Source organism: Gavia stellata, chromosome 32 (genome assembly GCF_030936135.1).
Source record: "Gavia stellata isolate bGavSte3 chromosome 32, bGavSte3.hap2, whole genome shotgun sequence".
Lineage (NCBI taxonomy): Eukaryota > Metazoa > Chordata > Aves > Gaviiformes > Gaviidae > Gavia > Gavia stellata.
This window is the reverse complement of record NC_082625.1, coordinates 95562-116076: the sequence shown is the minus strand read 5'-3', so window position 1 is coordinate 116076 and position 20515 is coordinate 95562. Positions and strand designations below refer to the sequence as shown.

At 45.7% G+C, this 20515-nt stretch overlaps 3 protein-coding genes across 15 annotated transcripts in view; 2 read left to right on the top strand and 1 right to left on the bottom strand.

Moving 5' to 3' along the window:
* Window positions 1-1252, top strand: part of CELF5 (CUGBP Elav-like family member 5) — a 39854-nt gene extending 38602 nt beyond the window's left edge. For 4 of the 13 annotated variants that reach the window (XM_059831686.1, XM_059831685.1, XM_059831688.1 and 1 more), the window contains 2 exons: window positions 868-1011; window positions 1125-1252. In XM_059831686.1, the coding sequence (XP_059687669.1) occupies window positions 868-1011; window positions 1125-1252 (272 nt within the window). Of the gene's footprint in view, window positions 1-867; window positions 1012-1124 lie in introns of those variants that run through there. The other 9 variants (XM_059831691.1, XM_059831689.1, XM_059831692.1 and 6 more) reach the window with 3 other exon arrangements.
* Window positions 1253-6545: 5293 nt separating this feature from the next.
* HSD11B1L (hydroxysteroid 11-beta dehydrogenase 1 like) lies at window positions 6546-14954 on the bottom strand. The gene is made up of 8 exons (XM_009812292.2): window positions 14917-14954; window positions 13502-13672; window positions 12128-12258; window positions 10610-10721; window positions 9254-9345; window positions 8104-8197; window positions 7071-7236; window positions 6546-6770 (listed from the first exon to the last, which is right to left on the bottom strand). The coding sequence occupies exons 2-8, from the start codon at window positions 13584-13586 to the stop codon at window positions 6584-6586; spliced, it is 867 nt and encodes a 288-aa protein (XP_009810594.1). The 5' UTR covers window positions 13587-13672; window positions 14917-14954; the 3' UTR covers window positions 6546-6583.
* Window positions 14955-16179: 1225 nt separating this feature from the next.
* Window positions 16180-19812, top strand: MICOS13 (mitochondrial contact site and cristae organizing system subunit 13). Its single transcript, XM_059831886.1, has 4 exons — window positions 16180-16251; window positions 17545-17701; window positions 18468-18519; window positions 19594-19812. Exons 1-4 carry the CDS (start codon window positions 16223-16225, stop codon window positions 19689-19691), a joined length of 336 nt encoding a protein of 111 aa, XP_059687869.1. The 5' UTR covers window positions 16180-16222; the 3' UTR covers window positions 19692-19812.
* Window positions 19813-20515: the final 703 nt, after the last annotated feature.

Genomic DNA, 20515 nt, shown 5'->3' with positions numbered 1-20515 from the left:
GGCCAGATGCTGCCAAGTACAAAGGGGACAGCAAGCATTAGAACACCAGGCTTTGACACCAAAGGGTATAGAGTCAGCACCTTCCCTATGCAGGCAGGGGAAAAGGAGCACTTCCTCCCCACCTTTACTGATGCCAGCACCACACTGGTACCAGTCAAACCAGCTTCTCCAACATACTGTCCTCTCTCTTCAGCCTTCCTAGCCTCAGGAGTTTGTTTTTCAGCTTATTTCAAAACTGGCCTGGACAGAATTTGGAGGCAAAGGCATCCTCTGTCTGCTCCTGCTTCATACAGCAGGTGTCAGCGAGGGGACAGCTCCTTGTGCTCATCAGGCTCACAGGGAGCAAGTGAAGGAGTGGGCAGGACTAGGTCAGCCCATAAATCGGATGTGTGGCATCCAGATTTCCAGTTCAGGCTGTGGCTTATGGGCTGAAGGCAACCACTGCATAGCTGTGGGCAGGGAACACTAGAGCAGCAGATTTCACATAGCAGTGTCTGCTGCTCTCCTAAGACTGGGAGAGCTACGAACAAGGAGCTGTCACCTCAGCTAATTTCCTTCCAGCAAAACAGCACCCAGACACTAACAGAGTTGTTGTCTCCAGCACCCCACCTGGGAACGGGGCAAGTGAAAGTGAATCTGCTGTCCAGAAACTCTAGCGCTGCGTATTGCCTCCCAGCTGCTCTTAGCGAGCCCTCAGAACCCTTTCTGGACCAGTGACTGAGAGAGACAAGCAAGGGGAGGTCAAGACAGAAGGAGGCAGTGCTGGGGTTCTCTTCCCATGCTGTGCTCTGAGTTGAGCCCATTTCTCTTCCCCTTCCCTTTGGGGGCTCTCTGTTTTGTCCCTCCCCATTGCCCCCATGCCTGCAGGTCCTGAAGGCTGCAATCTCTTCATCTACCATCTCCCTCAGGAGTTTGGAGACAATGAGTTGATGCAAATGTTCCTGCCCTTTGGCAACATCATTTCCTCCAAGGTATTCATGGATCGTGCCACCAACCAGAGCAAGTGTTTTGGTGAGTGCTGACACCAGCGGGCAAGGGAAGCATGATGGATAACTAGGACACTCATGCACTGGGCATGGCACCAGCAGTGCCGTTATTATCCGTGCCTGTGTCCTGTCCTTCAGGTTTTGTAAGCTTTGACAACCCATCCAGTGCACAGACTGCTATCCAGGCCATGAATGGCTTCCAGATTGGCATGAAACGTTTGAAGGTCCAGTTAAAACGACCCAAGGATGCTAACCATCCCTACTGACGGCAGTGAGCAAGCAGGAGTCACTTCCACAGCACAGGTAAAGCTGGCACCATCACAGCACAGTTCCTACACAGTGCCAGCCAGTGTCAGGGGGAAGCAAGGTCTGGCTGCTCCCTACAGGGTGGGAAGCCAGAAGCTGATTGCAGTAACACAGTTAGCGGGGCAGAGGCCTCACCTGCCAGGGCCCAGCCCCAGCAGCTGAGCAAGGTGACCAAGGCAGGCCCAGAAGTGATGGCCAGGTTCAACCAGGAGTCTAGATCATCAGGCAAGTTGGTAGCAATGAGGCAGGCCCAAGGCCAAGCTAGAGAGTCAATCTGCAGGTCAAGATCAGGATCAGGTCTGTTGGAGGTAAACAGGGTCAGACATAGTCCAGTGATTGCCAGGCAGGTCTATAATGAGAATAATAAACAGATCTGACATCAAGATGGGAAGACAGTCCAAGGGTTGGAGTCCAGGTAGTAAGATCCATGGACAGGACAGGTCCATGGACAGGTGGAGACCGCCACTGCCGCAATGTAGATCAGACAAGGACTGAAGGCACAGGCCTGAGCTGTAATGAGACTCCTGGGCCCATGAGCAGGGAGTGTGGACAAAAGCTGCAGCTGAGGCTGGTCAAGGCCATTAAGGACCATTAGTGCACTCAGGGTCCTGACAGGCAGATGGGTTCAAATTACCTGCCTGTAGTCTAAGCAAGGTTTCAGTCTACTTTCTGACAACTCCCAAAAAGCATTCATCTTCCCAAAAAGGTTTTAAAACCCAATAGTTTTGTTTTCAATTGTTACATGTGCCCTGAAATTAGTCTGCAGAGAATGCTTTCCAGGGTAAGAAGAGACAATCCCATGATTCACAAGGATCACAGAAAAGCAGAGAAAAGGTGAGACCCTGAAGGGCCACAGAAGAGCTGCCTGACATGGGAGCTAGCTGTCAAAGAGCTAGCTCCTACCAGCCAACAGACTAGAAGCAAGGGAGGGGTGATTTTGGGGTCATCTTCCTCCACATTTAAGCAACAGCAAGCAACTCAAAGCCTGAGGTTTGCATAGATGTCCTCCTAATCTCCCAATTCCCTCCCTCCTCCCTTTCTATTCAGGTGAAGGGAAAGGCCAGAGGAAGAATTTCTGCTTCAGGTTGATTTACACAGAGACCAGTAAATTTATCAACTCTCTTGACACCACCCCTTTCATTCCTCTGCTCCCCACCTACCCACCCCATCCTCCTTCTGCCCTCCTCCCCAAAACATGCAATTAAAGAGAAGGCTCAGTACCTGCCCAGCAGGAAGATTCTTGCCATGACGGACTTGCGTATTTGCTGCTAATCTGGTGCATAGCAAGGGGACCAGAAAACCAGCAGCCCCTGGGGACCCGAAGCTCTTTCTCTTGGGGTATGCCTGGAGTACGTGGACCAAGAGAATCCACTGCTGTGTCTCTAGGTTACTGCAGTGATATATGGAAACTTAGCTCCATCTCTCCCTCCGTACTGCCCTGTCTTCTGGCCCTTTCATAGATAAATATATATATATATATAAAAATATATATATATATACACAGTCTCTATTTTTTTTTGAAGTGGCTCACAGGACCAAACTTTTCCATTCAGAGACTGACTCCTTGCAAGAGGGATTGGAAGTTAAGGGTTTACCTTTGCAACAGTGTCTTCCCAGCAAGCACTGCAGATAGGCCTGAACATTTTAAGAGGATGCTTGGACGGACAGAGAGCAAGAGAGAGAGAGAGCACGCATCTCTCTGCTCAACATTAGCAAGACGCAAGGAGAAAGAGAACTACATACCTCCAGGATTAGGGTACAGCCAGCTGCTTAGCTCGAGTCACTCATTCACTGACCTTAGCACCAGCTTGGTTAAGGATCTCAAGAGCTCTCAGTCTTACCTTTCCAAGGACTTCTGCAGACAAAGCTCCTGGAATTTGGTGCCAAAGCCTATCCTGAGCACTCCTCGATTAGGCTGAAAGCACAGGAAACCAGTCCCTTTACCTACAGGAACAGTACTGCCTCCCCACACGTGACACAGATCCGTGTTTCATAGCTCTCCATGGTAACGAAGCATTTTCTTGATCAAGGCAAGAGAAGATGAGAGAGTGTGAGCAGATGCAATCTCCAAAACCAGAGTGACAGAAGCCTCCTAGGGACTAGACACTGCCCCCCCCATGTCAGAAGTAACCTAATGCTGGTTAGCGGCCAGTTCCGATTCCCAGACGAAACGGAACATTTTCTCCATCTGAATTTAGCAAGAGGACTCACCTCTTACACCCTCTGCAAAGCTTTCCCAACCAGACACAAGGACAGTATGATGAAAGAGGGTTGCCCTTCTGTTTTTTTCGCCACCATCCCCTCCAAAGGACAGATTATACCTTATGCAGCATATATAGATGCAGCTATATACACATACACTTAAGCACAGAACATAGTTCAGAGTCATACTGACAAGGCATATCCCTTTAACCACTTTAAACAGTCTCTTTACGTTTCTACCAAAATAAGGAAAGAAAAAACAACCAATCCCACAAACCTTTTGAATGATTAGTTTCAATATTCCAGAACGTGATTAAGGTACCAAGAACATTCCCCTCTGTGTGTGTGTGTGTGCGCGTGCGCGTCTGCGTTCAAACATGAACAGAGGGTTGGTGGAGAAAGGTTGCTGCAACTGATACTGAAGCGAGATATGGGGACTTCAGAGAACCTCAGCCAATTCTCATCCTCCTCCAGTTTCTCTTTGTTCAGATGTTTGTGGCACAGTTCTTAAAGTACCTTCACATCTCCTTAACCACCCCTCTGTATTTGATGCCGAGAGTTTACGAGATGGACGAAGCTGTGCAAGTCTGTGTGTTTCTATAGTCCATGTTTACTTATTGTAAATACCATTTTTATACTTAACATCTATTATGTATGTGATTTGTATAATGTACTTTATTTCTGCTACAAGTAATTTCATGAAGTTTAAACTTAATCTAATTTTGAACAAAACAAAACAAAAAAAAAAAGACCAACAAATGCAAAATGGGGAAGAAAAGGACTTTGGAAATTCTAGGTCAAGCTGGTTTAAAACAAGCATTTACAGTTTCTTCCATCACAGTTACTGATGTGACTGTACAATGTTGCAGGTGCGATATAAGCTTTGTCAATGTCAAATTCCTCACTCTGGTCAAAAAAAAATCTTAAATTTATTTAATAAAAGTTTTACTTGCTAAGTAACTGGGGTTTTACTTCATGTGTTAAGTTGCACCTGCTTTGACATAATGCTTACACTTGAAGACAATCACCAAAGGCCTGGGGCGAGGAAAGTCTATTTCCATTCAGCAAATCATCTGTGTAGTCAGTTAAACAGCATTTCACAGGGGGATGACAGAGCCCAAGTCCTACAGAATACAACCGTGCTTTACTCTGAACACCACACAGTGTCCCTGTGTCTCTAAGAAGGCTGTCTGTGGATTTTTTATTCCAGTCTTCAGCATATGATGATCCCCAAAGTGCAAGTTTGTTGTATTAGCCCAATTGCAATGAGTGAGTTCAACAGCCAAGCTCCAGCAGAGCTAAACACAAATCAGTCACAGCTCTTGTGTGCAGATACCAGACATCAATTAATAACTCCTGTGTACTCTGCTTACACCTGAGAGAACAAAACTAGTTCTCTCAGCAGCACCTTGATGGAAATCAATCAATCAGTCGAGAGCCAGAGCCCACCCCATCTGGTGCTATGCACAGAACCAGGAAAAGGGAAAGCAAATGCACAGACTCCTCTTCTCTGCCCTGAAGGTGAGGAACATGCTTGGCGTTGGTAGAGAACGAACTCCATTTGCCATGTCCATGGTTCAGCCCCGCCTTCTGTAAAAACACCAGTGTTCCTGGGACTTTCTTCTGCTTTGAAACACCTATTTAATGGTGCTGGAGAAAGGCAGAATATGAGCAAGGAATGAAATCTAGGACTACCTCAATTTTTTATGCCTCCTTGCCCCTGCACCAACACAATTCTGCAGTAACTGAGCCAAGACGTATACTGCAAACTGTCATGAGAAGCAAGTGTCTGTTTTAGAAGGGGCAAGTTCAAACTCCAGAGTTTGTGAATTGCAGTGAGTTCTTATTTCCACAAAGCTCTGTAGAAAGCTTTGTCATGTCAAAATCCAGTCAATGGCAAGGAGGGAGGAAGGAAAACTCTCAGCTGGTGCCTGTTCCTATGATGTGAATAAAATGTACTTGTGACTAAAAGCCACACACCATTCCCAGTAACAAGAATAAGAACTGAAGCTGCAGTGACATCTCTTGCAGGCACACAAGTTTTTATATTTAGCTCAGAACAAGAGTGTACCTAGTCTAGCACCTAGCTGTCAACAGAGCAAAGAAGGAGGGGGCCATGCAGTGACCCTTTCCCAGGAAGCCGCCTCTCACCAGCTAGAGTGTACCCCTCAACCTGCTTTTTTTCTCTCCTTGGAGAAGACCAGCTATGACTGAAGAAAGACTGCAATTGGCAAGGCTCTGCATGCTCCATTGTAGTTCTATATTCCCTAGACAGCCTGGTTTTTAAGCAATACCTGGCTGTTCCAATAAATTCCAAACCTGTTAACAAATTTCTACAAAATGTTCAGCTTTCAAAGCTACTTAAAATTCCTTCAGGATTAATGCATTGCAAATGGGTACAACACACAAAATAACCACCCTTTCAGACACCAAGGAGCCCACATAGGATCTTTTATCCATCCCCAGCCCAGGGAGATTTCAAGCAGAGACTGTTTTTTCTCAGCTGCCAGAACTTACAAGCCATGACACATATCCATAGGAATAACGTGTTAGGGAAGTATTCCCTCTACATTATTTCTCGTGTTCAGTGCAGGAATTATCAACCCGATTTGGCATTTACAGCAAGGAAGAGCTGCTTTAACAGGTCCCATGCAGTCAGCAAATACCTACCAACAGGCCTGTGCTCACAGAAGCCAGGTCACTAGTCTTCCTTCACAGAAGCATCAACATGTAACACCAACACACAAAAACCCAGTTTAATTAAAATAGAGATTAAAATTCTATTTATAGGAAGCAAGAAGGTTCACAGAATCCACAAAACAATGAAGCAGTGGAGCAGGCTGTCCCAGGAATGTACAGGGGACAGGACATCCTGTACAGACAGAGGTTAAAGCTGGAGCTGAGATAGGACTGGAGGCAGTAAAAGCAGACAGGTGAGGCTGAAGGAAGGGTGCAAAGTTACTTTGCCACCACTGCTGCCTTGCTCCTGCTTGACACCAGTGGTTGAATGGGATGCTTGGTGGGACGGGGGGAATGTGATTAGGAGGGATGTAGGATGGGTGGGAGAGGAGACTGAGACTAGGCATCCCTTAAGGACTGCTGTAGTTATAGTAACTCTGTAAAACCTGGTTCCGGTTATTGGGGAACAAAACCCAGAGGCAGCACACGTGCTGCAGCCACCATGGGTAGAAAACCTCCTGCACCCGTGTGGCACCGCCCCGGATGATGGCGAGCGCAGCTTCAGGAGCAGGAGAAGCAGTTAGGTGTACTTTGCCCCTGGAAGGAAACAGTCAGAGGATCACCCAAAGCCAGTCAATCCTTGGTGTGGTTTTAACTGTGCAGACTCACTGCCACAGGGTTCTGCATGCTCATGTTTCATGCTGAGGTGGACATGCACAACCTCCATGATGTACCCAAGCAGATGTGCTCTTTCCATTAGTTTTCTTGCACATCCAAACAGATGCACACACCATCTTAAACACAGTTGTGGTGCATTTTTTGCATGCTTTCAAGAAGAGACATGTTCCTGCAGACACACTCCCTCCCAGACTCCTACATCCTCCTCCAAATACACACCTGGTATTCTTTAATGCCATATCAGTATCAATCAGGCCCAGGATGCACAGTGTGATAGAGATGTTTCTCTTCTGCATGATGAGTTCATGGCGCAGCGAGCTGAAGAATCCATCCAGTGCAAACTTGGTGGCAGAATAAGAAGTGGTGAAGGGAGTGGGTATTTTCCCTGGAAAGGAAAAGTAGAGAATGGAAAACACCAGGAAAGTGACTGTAAGGAGGATGGTGCCACGGAGAGGGAATCTGGGCAAAGACAGAGGCTTTGCCATCTTGCATCAACCCATGTTCCGTTCACGTGAGTTTCCCTCTATTTCTAGTCACACACAGGCACTTAGAAAATTGTACCACTTCATGTGAGCACATCCCAGCACAAGAGCCACCACATATGTGGATAAGGGGAGGAAATTTCTTGTAACTTACACAGTAACCAGGTCACATGCTGGGGAAAAAAGCCCAGTGTGATGGTCTACCTGCATACTTCCCCTCCCCCATCACATGCAAACACGTGGACTAGGTCACATGCTGGTGCATCTGGCTGTGACATTTCCCTGACACCAAGGCACGTTAGGTCACAAGGCATGGATGAGCCGTAGTCTGAACGTGTGTATGGTGATGCAGCTCCCTTGAGCACACACTGAAGACTTTCTCCTACCTTTCCATCCCGTACAGTAGGTGCAGCTACTCAGCAGCCTGCTCTTCAGGCTGGCCAAAGCCAGAAGGCCTTAGAGTGGCAGGATGGTCTTAATATTGTGTCAGAAATGCAGGAGAGATGGGCCTGGCTGTGAGGGACAGGAGCCAAACAACCAGATCTGGGCACATGGTGAGTGAAGAGCAAAGTTCCAAGGGAATGCAAAATGGTGCAACACAGCGAAGGTCTTCCAGAAAACAGTAAGGCCAGCCAGCCACCATCCTCCTTGCTACTATAAAATGCACAGCTTGAAAATGTGTTGAGGGGTTGAAGGACACAGAGAAACATGACGTGCTGGGAACCATTGTTTCCACAAGGCCAGCACTTATGCCAGTTAAAGACACTAACCTGTGAGGGAAGAAACAACCACCAGAGAACCTTTGTTCTTCTCCAGGGTGGGAAGAGCTGCTGTTGCGAGTGCCACATAACTGAAGAAATTCACCTGGAATGATAAAAGTAGACATGGAAAAAGCAAGAGGGTTTGGAGGGAAGGTCAGCATGAGCCAGAAAGCCAATACAGTGGTCAGAAATGGAAAAGAGCATGGCTTGGATTTGCTTTTTCAAACATCAAGTGAAAAGAATAATCTCTGTGAAGATGGGGACAAACATTGCATCCATGAAGTCCTTCAGATTCCAGAAAAAGCAACAAAGAGTCAGACCAAAGGTTATTCCTGGGCTTTAACATACAGATTTCTTGACAAGCGACAATTAGCTGTCCTTGATTGCTCTATATGCCATTCTTTACTCTGCAATCCCTATCCAGCAACAAGGACACCATCAGTGTGTCAATTTGCTCCCCTTTTCTCTTGAATGACCTCAGACTACAATGAAGCATAACATTCGGCATCTCTTCTGAGCTTGACTGCTCTCTAACTTGTAAGAAATTTCTTACCTGTGATCCCAAGTTCCCTACTCTCCAGCAAACAGGTTTCTTCCAACATGAAACAGAACTAATATGACCCACCTGACCTAAGAAGACTGAATCAAGAAAACAGCTCTTCATCTCCATGGTCCCAAAACCTGGTACCAAGGTGATTCTATAGGAAAACTCTAAACCTGTGAGCAGAAACTCAAATGGCAAACACCATTTCAAACAACCTTACTGTGTTCTGCAATGACATGTGCACTTGGTATAGATTATTAGGAAGTGCTTGCTCCTCACCTATTGGTCTTCCTAAACTAGACATACATTGCATAACTGCCCGTAACTACCCATCAATCTCTAACAGTCCTGGGCTAATGGGAGATAAGGACAGAAGGAAGGAGAGAAGTGAAGTTCTTCCCAGTCATTCCTCTGCACACATATACAACAACTGAGCAAAACACTTGTCTAGTAACAAAGCCTCCAAACCATTTGACTTGAAACACAAATGAAATAAAAGGTTTGTTCTCAACCATTGCCATAGACTTGAATTTGCCTTTGAGCTTCCCAAAGCTGCCCCAGGAGAACCCAGACTCACCCAATTCCAGGTGAGCTCTTCCTGCTGGGAAACCTCACCTGCATAAGCCAGCGGGTGTATTCCACATCTCCAGCCCACATCTGGAAACGGGTCACGCCAATGTGGTTCAACACCAGGTAATCCAGTCCCCCTGTGGACAGGAGAAAAAGCAGTCAAACAAAGGGGCCATCCCCTAATCAGTAACCAAAGAACTCAGAAATGCCGGCAGGAGGGCTGAACCAACCAGCCACTCCCTCAGAAAGCCAGAAGTGCTTTACCATGAAGATACATGAAATAGGTCCATCTGGGAGCAGCTCTGCCTGCTCTTCAAGGGTAGAATTGGGAGGAAAGCTGTTCTTTGACAGCAGCTCTCCAAAATGATGTTTCAGGGTAATGCAGACTTGGAACCTAGTTCTGGTGGTACACTCTATTTTCAAAGTTATAAGTATACAAATTTGTAACAGAAAAATTACAATTGGTAAGGGAATGTATCAGCAGAAACAGCAGAAGGTTTAAAAGAAAGGTATGAATTGATGGCTGCTGGACTGGCAGGTCATCCTGATCACAGCACACTTACACACAGTCTCTTAAGACACCCACATCAGGAAAATCAAGAGCATAATGAAGTAATTAAGACACTCAAATAATGGGTAAAAGGATAGTGAGTATAATAGAAAATGCTGCCTGATGACCATCTGACCGAAATGAGACAAAATGGAGAGGCAAAAGATCATAATCACTCAACTACAGGGCACAAAAGACAAGCAAAAATCAGCACATGGTCACCAACCAAGAACCCAGAAGACACAATGAGGACAGCGGGCATCCCTTGTCTTTTGTATCACCACAAGTAAGCTTGGCCAAGGTACTTGGCCATATGCATCTTGTTGCTTGTGAGTACCAAAGAATGAGTGAATGTGAATGCATGACAGTGGGAGTAGTGTGAATCGGTTCTAGTTAAAATAAGACCTCCTTCCCCTTCTATACAGTCTTGGACTGAGCTTTGCGACAGTGGCATGTCACTGCTTTCAGACCTCCCAGCTTCTGTCTCTCTCAACACAAGGCACTATGTTCGGGGTTGGGTGCGTGCAGCTGGTACCCACTCACATAAGGCAAATGCGTATACGTGTGGCACCCTGTGGCAGGTGAGGTACTGCAGCTGTTGCTATGGGGTGTGGTTTTAGTGAAGTACTGTGAGCAAGTACTTTTCTCCTCTAGCAAAAAACATGCCCTCCCCATGAAAGGCAGCTAGAAAGACAGCCACATCCAGATTGGTATTTACAAGTCCCACACACTCCCATCCTAAACATCCCCCTCAGTGAGGAACATATATGGGGGAACTGAAGCAGGAAGCTCCTACTGGAATGAGAACTGTCTATATACCTGAAAGCCAAAGAGATGCCCAAGATACTTACCCAGCTTTTGGACAGCAAACTGAACCACCTTTTCAGGCTCTGAAGGGGAAGACATATCTGCAGGGATATAAAATATTTTTTTTGCTCCAAGTGTCAGGCATTTCTCCACCACCTTGAAAAAGAAAACACACCTAAAGATTAAACAATATGGAGTGGGGTAAAACGAATAGAAATAATGGCACTGTAAGGCACTGGTTTTTCCCCATACTTCAGTCAGTGAGAGTCAATTCTGGACAAAGACACATTTTAATTTTAAATCTACCACTATTCAGCCCATTTTGCATCCAGACTTTGTTTAACCAGACACTTAAATAGAGGTAACTCTTAGCAGGATGCAGATTCAATCCACCTTGGAAAAGGATCAAGAGTCACCCAAAAGACAGTCTTCTTCAGGAGAACTCTTCTGGAATAAGGGTTATGCTTTACATTAAGTTCTTCTTTTTGTTCCAAAATACCTGGTAAGTTTCTAGCAGTATTCATCTTTCATAGTTCCTTTGCTATGTTGAGTATGTGAAGGTGCCCCGTAATGATACACAGTTTAGCTATTTGCTGAAATAATGCCTTCCAGGCATTAGGAACTATTCTTACGCTCACTGTCCCCAACTCTCCTTTTGCGCCATTTCATAGTGAAGAACTTTTCTTGCAAGTCAGCTATCCGCACAGTTTAAGAGATACCTTCTCTAAATATTGTCCCATTTTATAAACTACAGATAAAGGAGTCTCATCCATTCAAGCCAGTCAAAAATTATTTAACCTACAAAAAGGTTTGAGTCTTTAACAAAACAGCTACAAATAGAACCGTTTGGACTCTGAAAAGCTGCACAGTATCGCACAGAAACTGTAGTTCATAGAATCATAGAATATCTCGAATTGGAAGGGCCCCATAAGGATCACAGAGTCCAACTCCCTGCTTCTCACAGGACTACCTAAAACAAAACTATATGACTAAGAGCATTGTCCAGACACTCCTTGAACTCTGACAGGCTTGGTGCCATGACCACTTCTCCCTGGGGAGCCTGTTCCAGTGACTGACCACCCTCTCAGTGAAGAATGTTTTCCTAATGTGCAATCTGAACTTCCCCTGATGCAGCTTCATACCATTTCCTCGTGTAAATGTTCAGGCAGTAAAAAGTTCAGGCAGTGTATATGCATCTTCGGTACAGGCCAAGCTCCCTTCTAGGTTACAGCTTCCCAGTATGCATTGTCACTGCATTCTGGTAAGAAAAACCGGGCATATTGCAGCAGGCACTGATGTATGGCAACACAAAGTAGCCCATCCAGATCAGTTACAGAGAAGAATGGCACAGGACACTGCCAGCAAATGAGGCTCAAAACATATCACTGGCATGTTCCATCTTTCTACACAAGTGGAAAGAATTTCGAAAGTAACTAAGCTGTTTTTGCTCAACAACAGTTCTGAAGGAAAATTTTATCACGCTGACAACTAATTTATTGTTGTTGGTTTTTCAGTAAAAGTCCATATCTCTTATGTCTTCCCTCATACACGGAAGTTCTTACCTTATGCAGCACAGCTTCCCTCCTAGCAGTCAAAACAATTTCAGCACCAAATCTGGCATAATGATATGCCATCTGCTCTCCAATCCCAGCACTAGCTCCAGTCAGGAGGACGCGGGCACCTGACAAGCTCTCTTATTTACGGGAAAGAGAATAAAAGACATAGAAGTAAGTGAAGGAAGTGACAGAGGAGCTGCCCTTAACTACTGGCAGAGCTCTAAAGTAGAAAGGTGTGTGTAAGTGGTCAAAAGTCTTGATGCTTCTCCAAAACTAGAAGAGGCAGGACTGACCTGAAGAAGCCATGAGATTAACAATACCTTCCAATTCTTTCTAGACTGAAAATAATAAAAAATCACCTAATCTTTGAAGAATGAGCTGTTTTTCCCCTTATGACAGGTGCCTACAACAAAAAGGTTAGTCATCAGCCCCCTCATGTCAAGTAGCCAGCCATATTGATCTGTTTTGGCTCAGGTCACAGGAAAGCTTGGCTAGCTCAACAAGCTCCAGCACACAGCAGTCAGCTTGGCTTAGCTCCACTACCATGCAACAGCCAGTTCCCTCCTCCATTCTGACAACCCCCAGGTTCATACTTCAATGATGGAGCAGGAGGCTCAGTCTCACCCACTTTACTCAGACAGCAGCTGGCGTGCTAGAAACCAAACAGCCAAGCCTTGCTTCACCATTCCCATCCCTTTGCCCCAGCTCAGCATTCTTCCATGGAGTTGAATAATGGATAAAACCATGCAGCCGGCATGGCTCAGTTGCCAAGGAATAACCCCCAGGCCCAACTGCCCAAGAGGTGCATTGTTTTATTACTGCATGTTTGTTGTGGACATTATGCCTAGGCTATCACTGCCAGTGAATAATGATATGATTATGCAAGCTAGCTATGTCACATGCCCTTTGCCTGCATTCCTAGACCAGTATCTTTCAAGGATGAAGTTGGTTTTCACATTATAAAAACCTGTACAACATAAACCAGCCTCTCAGCCTCCTGCCTTCTGCGTATCATTTATTCTTTGCCATCATTCTGGAGACATGTCAGCCCTCTTGTGCTGGGCACTGCACATCTATAGAGATGTCTCTTGACCCCAAGGAGTTTGCAATCAAAACAAAAAAAGAGAAAGGCAGTGGCAAAGTACATGTCATTTTTTTCCCCACACAGACAGCAGGATGCCTTGTAAATGCTGTTAGACCATTTTATCCTCTTCTTTGTCTCAAGCTTCTCTTTATTTCTGGGAATGAAGCATTGCTTCCAATTGCCACCAACTCTGGTTAAGACTATGGGCAGGAATGAGACCACCAGTCAGAGTTTGGAAATTCATCCTCTTATGTGGTTTATATTCCAGTTTGGAATGACCCGCCTGGTGAACCTACCTGGGTTAAAAGGGTCTTTCCAGAAGAAAGCTAGGAGCCCAGCTACGATCCCTGCGGCACAAAGCACTTTTCCAATTGGCTTCATATCCCTCCAAGTATAAAGTGAAGTCTTGAAGCTGAGCACTCCAGCCAAAATATTGTAATCTCCTTCCTCTGATGCTGGAAGCCAACCTGAAAGAGGCATGTAAAGTCCTTTCTGTCCTGCATGTAACAGAGGTGCTGTGCAGAACTGAGACTCCATCTGAGAAGTCTCTCCACTCGGAGCCAGTCACCTTTGTCAAGAACGGAAGATAGGGAGGACATGGACAATCAACACTTTCATAAGAAGCTGCAAAGAAGTTGCTGTTTCCCTATTGAAGGGAGGGAACACCACAGTCCTGCGAATGGTTTGCATTTGCCCAAGAAAGGTTAGGGCTTGGCTGTGCCGAGCAGTGCAACTCTCTATTCAGAGGAAGTAACCTTAGCAGGATGAGAAATGTAAAGCTGCAGGCCTGAAGACAATGAAACCTGCTCTCACACGAGAGGAAGGGATCCAAAGAGGGCACAAAACAGGTCTGGAGAAAGCTCAAGAAATCATCTCATCTATTTTCCTGCCTTGCTCAACTACTGTTTTCTCAGCCTTTCGTTTGCTCCAGGACAGCTGGCATTCAGTCTGTCTTAAATGAACTGGACTGGGGGAATTATTTCTAAAATGCCTGTCCCTAATGGAATACTCCACAGAAACTTGTGCAGTCAGCACCAATTCCTCATTTAAACCATGACTTGAAAGTCTGATTTTACTGTAAAAGTCTTCTGCATTTTGTATTGCTGCATTCTATTTCAGATTCTCACAGATATAGTTGATGTAAAAATACATCAAATCTGAAAAGCAAAATTAATTAAACTATTATCTCTTTTCAAAAATATTATCTGCAGCTGTCAACAAAAATTTAAAACAGATCGCTGACCAATTAGGTTTAGATGTGCTTTTCCATGCTTTGGGAATTATACATGCCTGCCATACGTAAAATGGTGTACAAGGCAGGGAAAAAGGTGAGGGATTTATTTCTGTACTTCTTCTTCTTTAGAACTTGTCCTGCAAAAGGAAAATTCAAAACTTAAGTCAGTATTGAAACTTACTGATACTAATAGCATTCACTTACCAAGCTCAGCATCATTAGCCAGTACTATTTCTCTACATTTTCTGAGTTCTTCTGTCTGCACAAATTCTTTAGTAGCCAGAAGCAGTTAGATACAGTGAATATAGGAGGAATTAAAAAAGAAATTTTGCAGTAGTTCCAGCAGCTATCTTCTGCAAAATTCACTTCATCAACTTCCACTGTTCTGCAAACACGTTTAAAACTAGCTTTTTTTGGGGGGACAGCATATCAGGATCTGGCTCATACTTACTGAGATAATGAAATTAACAGTCTTACCCAGGGTACAGAGACGATCGAGGACAGAAGTCTTTGCAGGACTGGGGCCTGGAGAAGGTGAAAGGGAAAAATGGGAACAAGTATGAACTTCGGCAGCTGGAAGGTTCTGAGATAGTGCAGTAGATATTCTTGAAGTTGAGAAGTTAGCAGGTAGATTTGGAACTCTGGAGTTTTAAGTTAAAAGCATAATGTGATCTGACAACACAACACATATTTTCTATTTCTATTAATTGTACCTATTTCTACTCCCCTGTTACGAACAGAGGATCCAGGTCAGCTGAGTATCAGTAGTTCAGACCATCTAAAATTGCTTAAAGGCAGATAAAACAACAAATACGTTCTGGTTTGGACCCGTCTGGAATTTCTCGGGATTAAGAAAAAAGTGAGAAACAGATGCTTGCAATAAGAATTGCGATGGTTTCCGAATGCAACAGGCACCCACAGCAAGAGCTGGCCTCGTTTTGGCCAAATTTTATGTAAGGATGTACAACGACTAAAAGGTTAGGAGCTCTATAAATTAAAAAAAAAAAAGAGAGAGAGAGTACTAAAAGAAAGAGACAAAGAGAACGCACCTGATTCTAAGAAAAAGATCTTTCACTAGCAATACCCCAGCTCTCCGAACTGAGCCAGCCTCTACACACCAGTTCTCCCTCGTCTACAGGGGAGAACCCCCATCTCCAGTCTTACAGAACGTTTAATTCATTAAAGAACTACTGCGCTCATAGCTGATCACAGCCGTACCTCAGGACAACCGGCACTTCTCAGGAGCAAGGCGGCTGAAGCCCTGGCCGAGTTTCCGCCGAGACGCGAGGAGCAGCAAGAGACCGTCTACCGGCATGTTACGGCACAGCACGGAAAACTGCCGCCAGGGCCGTTACCATGGCAGGCAGGGAGATGTGCCGGAGGCCTCGCGAGCAGCTCTCGTCGCGGCGTGCTCACCGCGGAGCGGCCCGCGGAGGCGCTGAGCGCGGGCAGCGGGACGGCCCCGCCCTCCGCCGCCGCCAGCCCGGGCCCCCATCACCCCCGCCCGCGCGGCCCGACCCACCCGGGCGCGCGCGGCTGGTCCCAGCGCCCCGCGGCGCGTGGAGGGGGCGCGCGACGGCGCACCCCTCAGCCGCCGCGTGGCCTCCCCAGCGCCGGCCCGGCTGCCATGGCAACCGTCGCGGCGGCCGCGCCTTCCCGCGTTCGCCGCTCCGCGCCAAGCAGGAGGCGGGGACAGGCAGAGCCGCCGCGCTCCCCTGACCACGTGACCGGCTCCGGAAGGTCCCTGCGGCGCGCGGCCGAGCGCGCTGCCCTTGCTGCAGCCATGGCCGTCAGGCTCTTCCCCGCCGTCAAGTGAGTCCCTGCGCCCACGCTCCTCTGCCCGGCGAGCTCGGCTCTAGAGCTCACCCTCCCCCCGCATGCACCGCCCGGCCCGCGCCCGCTCTGCCGCCGCGGCTTCCCGTGCGGAGAGGGTCTCCTCCGACTCTCCCGGGCCTGTTCCCAGGGCACCGGCAGGCCTTGCGGGGCTGGCCTTGCAGCGCTGCGCCCTTGACCTCGTCTGCCCTCGTGCCAGGCGTGACTTCCGTTCGGCAGCTTCTTGTGTGTCTCCAGGTGCCTGGCAGAAGCCTGGCGGTTGTCTCGTGGCGAGCATGAATACGTAAAATAAAACCAGGAATGCCGCCCAAGGGCGCTGGTTTGCTGAGGGAACGCTTTCAGGTCTGGACATACAGCCCCCTCGAAGGGAGAAGGTGTGGAAGGGCGCTTTTGGGAGCGAGTAGTAAATCTTTAACAGGGAAATCCCTTTTCCCCAAAATACTTGTGAATACATGGGTTTAAATATTGACTCTCTCTCGCCTCCCTCGAGGGCTGTATCTATCATATCTACTACTGCAGTACTGCTATCTGGCAAGTTTTTGTTTGGTTTGCTGTTTTTTTCCTAGATGTGCAATAGGTTTGTGGTTTTTTTGAAGGGGAAACAACTCTCTGCCCTGTGAATTTAAAAAAGTCAGTCTCTCCAAATCTCTTGTCTATAATGAAAAAGTAAATAGAGGTCAAATATTCTCTTCATGGCTTCCATTTTGCAGGTTGCCACTACAGCTGTAAAACTAGTGTTTGCACTCCATGCAGTCTACTGGTAAACTTCAAAAGCCTAGGCAATGCAGGAACAGGCATGGCCAGGTGTTAACTGGACTGTAATGACCTTAAGAAGATATTGGTGTCTGTCAAATTAATCAGATTACTTATTAACAAGACAGCAAGAACCACATCATTAACATGGGTGTCTTACCCACTGCAAAATCCTTTAGTTCCTTTTATCAAAGGTATATGCCAGTAATTCTCAGACTTTAAAAAGTGCCACATACTCCAAGGTGTTTGACACTCATTTTTTCTTGAAAACTCTCACTGATAAAATGTGAATGGGTATGGTTTCAAGGGGCTGACAGGCAATAGTTGGCTTAGGAAGAAAAAGAAGGTAGCTAGATCTTTTTCTGCTGCTTTTTGTCTGTAATAAGACATTACAGTAGAGTATTTGTGACGCTCAGATTTCTTTATCAATACCCTCCCTTTGATTGTCACAACCTACTGAGAGAGATGCATTGATGGTCATAACGTGAACTGAACTGTTGCTGCTTTTGATTCTTTCAGGTTTGTCATCAAAGGAAGCCTGGCCGGAGCTGCTGTATACGTGGCGTATGATCAGGGGCTGCTGGGCAGTGGCACACAAGCTGCTGAAGCCCTGAAAAAAGCTCAAGCAGCACTGCCTCCAGCTATCCAAGAGTGGACAAGTTACATAGGCTGGGAGGTAAGGACTGTGCAGATGAACACAGTCAGCAAAACAAACACATCCTCTGAATGAGGAGAAAACATTGGGGTGATATTCTGGTTCCAGTGATGCTGGCAGGAGTTTTGCTGTTGAAACTGGATTTCACATGAAGAATATTTTGAAGAGGATTGAAATGAAAGGAAGATAAAATTTTAAATTTAGGGGAGAGACATTGCTCACAGATGTTATTTCAAAGGAGAAGGGGTAACTAGCCTATCCAGGGTCAAGGAGGGGATTGCAAGCATGTTCTGGGAGATATTTCACTATGTAGTGGTATTCCTAAGCTGCTTTTCTTGAAGGATCCTACATGCTTTTAAAAAATGAATGAAAAGATTCTCCTCCCAGTTTCTCAAGCTGCTAACAGTTTGTCAAGATGAAATTGCCTGAAGAGACCCTTCTCTTTGAGTAATTCTTAGTTTTTAAAATCCTCAGAACAGGAGAAGCCTTTGCTGAAACTTTGAAAAGCATTTTTCATATTAGAGACTATTCTAAACTAATAGATAACTGTAAGGAGACAGCCATGGAGATGATTTCCCAGGAGCACCCAAATGATAAGTACTACCTTCTGCCCCTGCTTTATACTGGGGGAAAGAGCAAAGTCCAGACTTTAAGACTTTTTGATCCCTTTTGAGACACCTAAGTATCTTTGCGATCTGAGGTCAAGAGGCTTCTCCAAGGTGATGTGAATCCTGTTAGAAGTGAAACCCCTCAAGTGCTGATATTTTGTCTCTCTTTCTCTTTCTAGCTCCCACCCACTCCAAAATTTGACTTTTCCCCCTCTGATTCCTGGAATAAAGGTAAACGTAACTTCTTGCCAAACCCCGGAAATAGCAAGGGGCCAAGAGTGATGTAGCTTATGCCAGTCTTGTTTCAATACTGTCCTCCTAAATTGAATGATGGAGAAGGAGGTGATAGATGTTACAGTCTGGTGGAAGGAGCATTGGGACTGGGAGTAAGGAAGCGTATTCTGCACCAGGTTTTACCCCTAGCACATTGAGTGACCTTGGACTTAATTTCTTGTTGTTCCAACTGTGAAATAAGGAGGAGGATGTGTGCCCATAAACCTGTCTGCCTTTTCTAACCAGAGGAGCTGGTGTTTCTTTTACCTGCAAAGCTTGCTGCCCACCAGTGCCCCAAGACAGGCATGCCTATGCTATCCTAGAATCTAGGATTGAATGTTTCAGTGAAGTGTTTAGGGAGGCCTGTGGCCCCCACAATAAATAGATAGAGTTTATGCACCAGTGAGTTCATCAGCACTGGTAGTGATAAGGGACCTAGAGCATAAAAATAAATGATGACTTATTCTAAAGAAAGGTGAACCTTTGGTTAAAGATTGAAATTTATAAACTTTTCAGATGCTAGTATGTCTGAACTCAGCCTCTAACTTTTCAGAAGGGATGAGTATTCCCATTATTATTAGAATTTTAGAGATCTTGTTTGAAGGCCAAAGCGTGTTATAAATACCTAGTAAGTTAATTTATAGTTTTTATGGTGCAGGAAAAAGTCTTCATGTAATTGTGGGGAAACACAGTCCACAAATATTGTGACATGTCCAGCATCACCCATGGAGTCTGTGGCAAGGCCAGAAATAAAAATGGAACTTAGCTCAGTTCTTTGTTTCAGTCTTGGAATTGTCTATCCCTTATACTGGTCCTGAAGTTGGAATTTCTCTGTGTCACAAATGCTACTGAGACAATAAAGCTGTACTTGAACCAAGGATCATTCAGGCCTCAGTGTGTCTCAAAGCTTCTGATACAGAGCTAGATTTTTCTCTCCATGTTTAAAGAGATCTACAATGCTAGGATAACATTAGGAAATTTGGATTGAATTGATGCTCTTCTTGGGATAATTCTTCTCTGCTTTCCTTGCAGGAGTGCAGACAGTCATGTCTGCCTTGTCTGTAGCTCCCACCAGGGCCTGTGAATACACTGTGGAAGGCTGGAAGTATTTGAAGGATCTTGTCAAATGAACATGTTCTCCAGGGTTCATGATTCTCTCCATCTTATGTTGTCTTTGGGATGATGCATAGTCCATCCCCCTAGAGAGCAGCTCGGCCATGCAAGGGCTACAATAAAAGACTTTGGAACTTCCATTTGTATTTGGGTTGGTTTTAGTATACAGACTGCAATAATTGCTTTCTGTCTTACCTGTGATCAGAGGCTTCAGCAGAGATCATGGCTCAGCTGTAATGAAGTGGCGGCCATATGCTGAGGTGTAGCCTGTGTTCTAAAGCTGCCAGGCTTGCTAACTAAACAGATTATTCTGAAGATGAATTCATCTTGAAGGTGAATGCCATGTAATTCAAAACAAGCCAACAAGACTTTTAAAAAAATTAAGAAATCCAAGGTAACAGTAAAAGATATAATTCGAAGACAAAGCACTTGTCTTCAAGCTAGCAGAGGAAGGAATGCCTCTGTCAGACAAAGAGCACATTATTGACGTGAAATCTGACGTGAAGTCTGTGACTTGTCACCCAACTGGGCGTAGCCAGTACTAGTTGCAATAGTTGTTGATGACAGTGTGCAATAGAAGGGAGTTTGTAAGTCTGTGATGTAAAACGCTAGCAAGTCATAGGAAACTTTTAACCCCCCCAAGTCTATTTCGGCCTGTGGGTATTGCCAGTGTTCCTAGTACCTGAGCTTAAACAGCAAAATCACAGTACTGTTTTAACTTTTCCAGTAACTGATCCAAATATGCCCTTGGATGCATAGCCAATGACCAGTAGCACTGCCAAATTTACACCTGTATCTGAATTCTCAGCTCCACAGCATAGGTTATTTGGAGGCAAGGGTT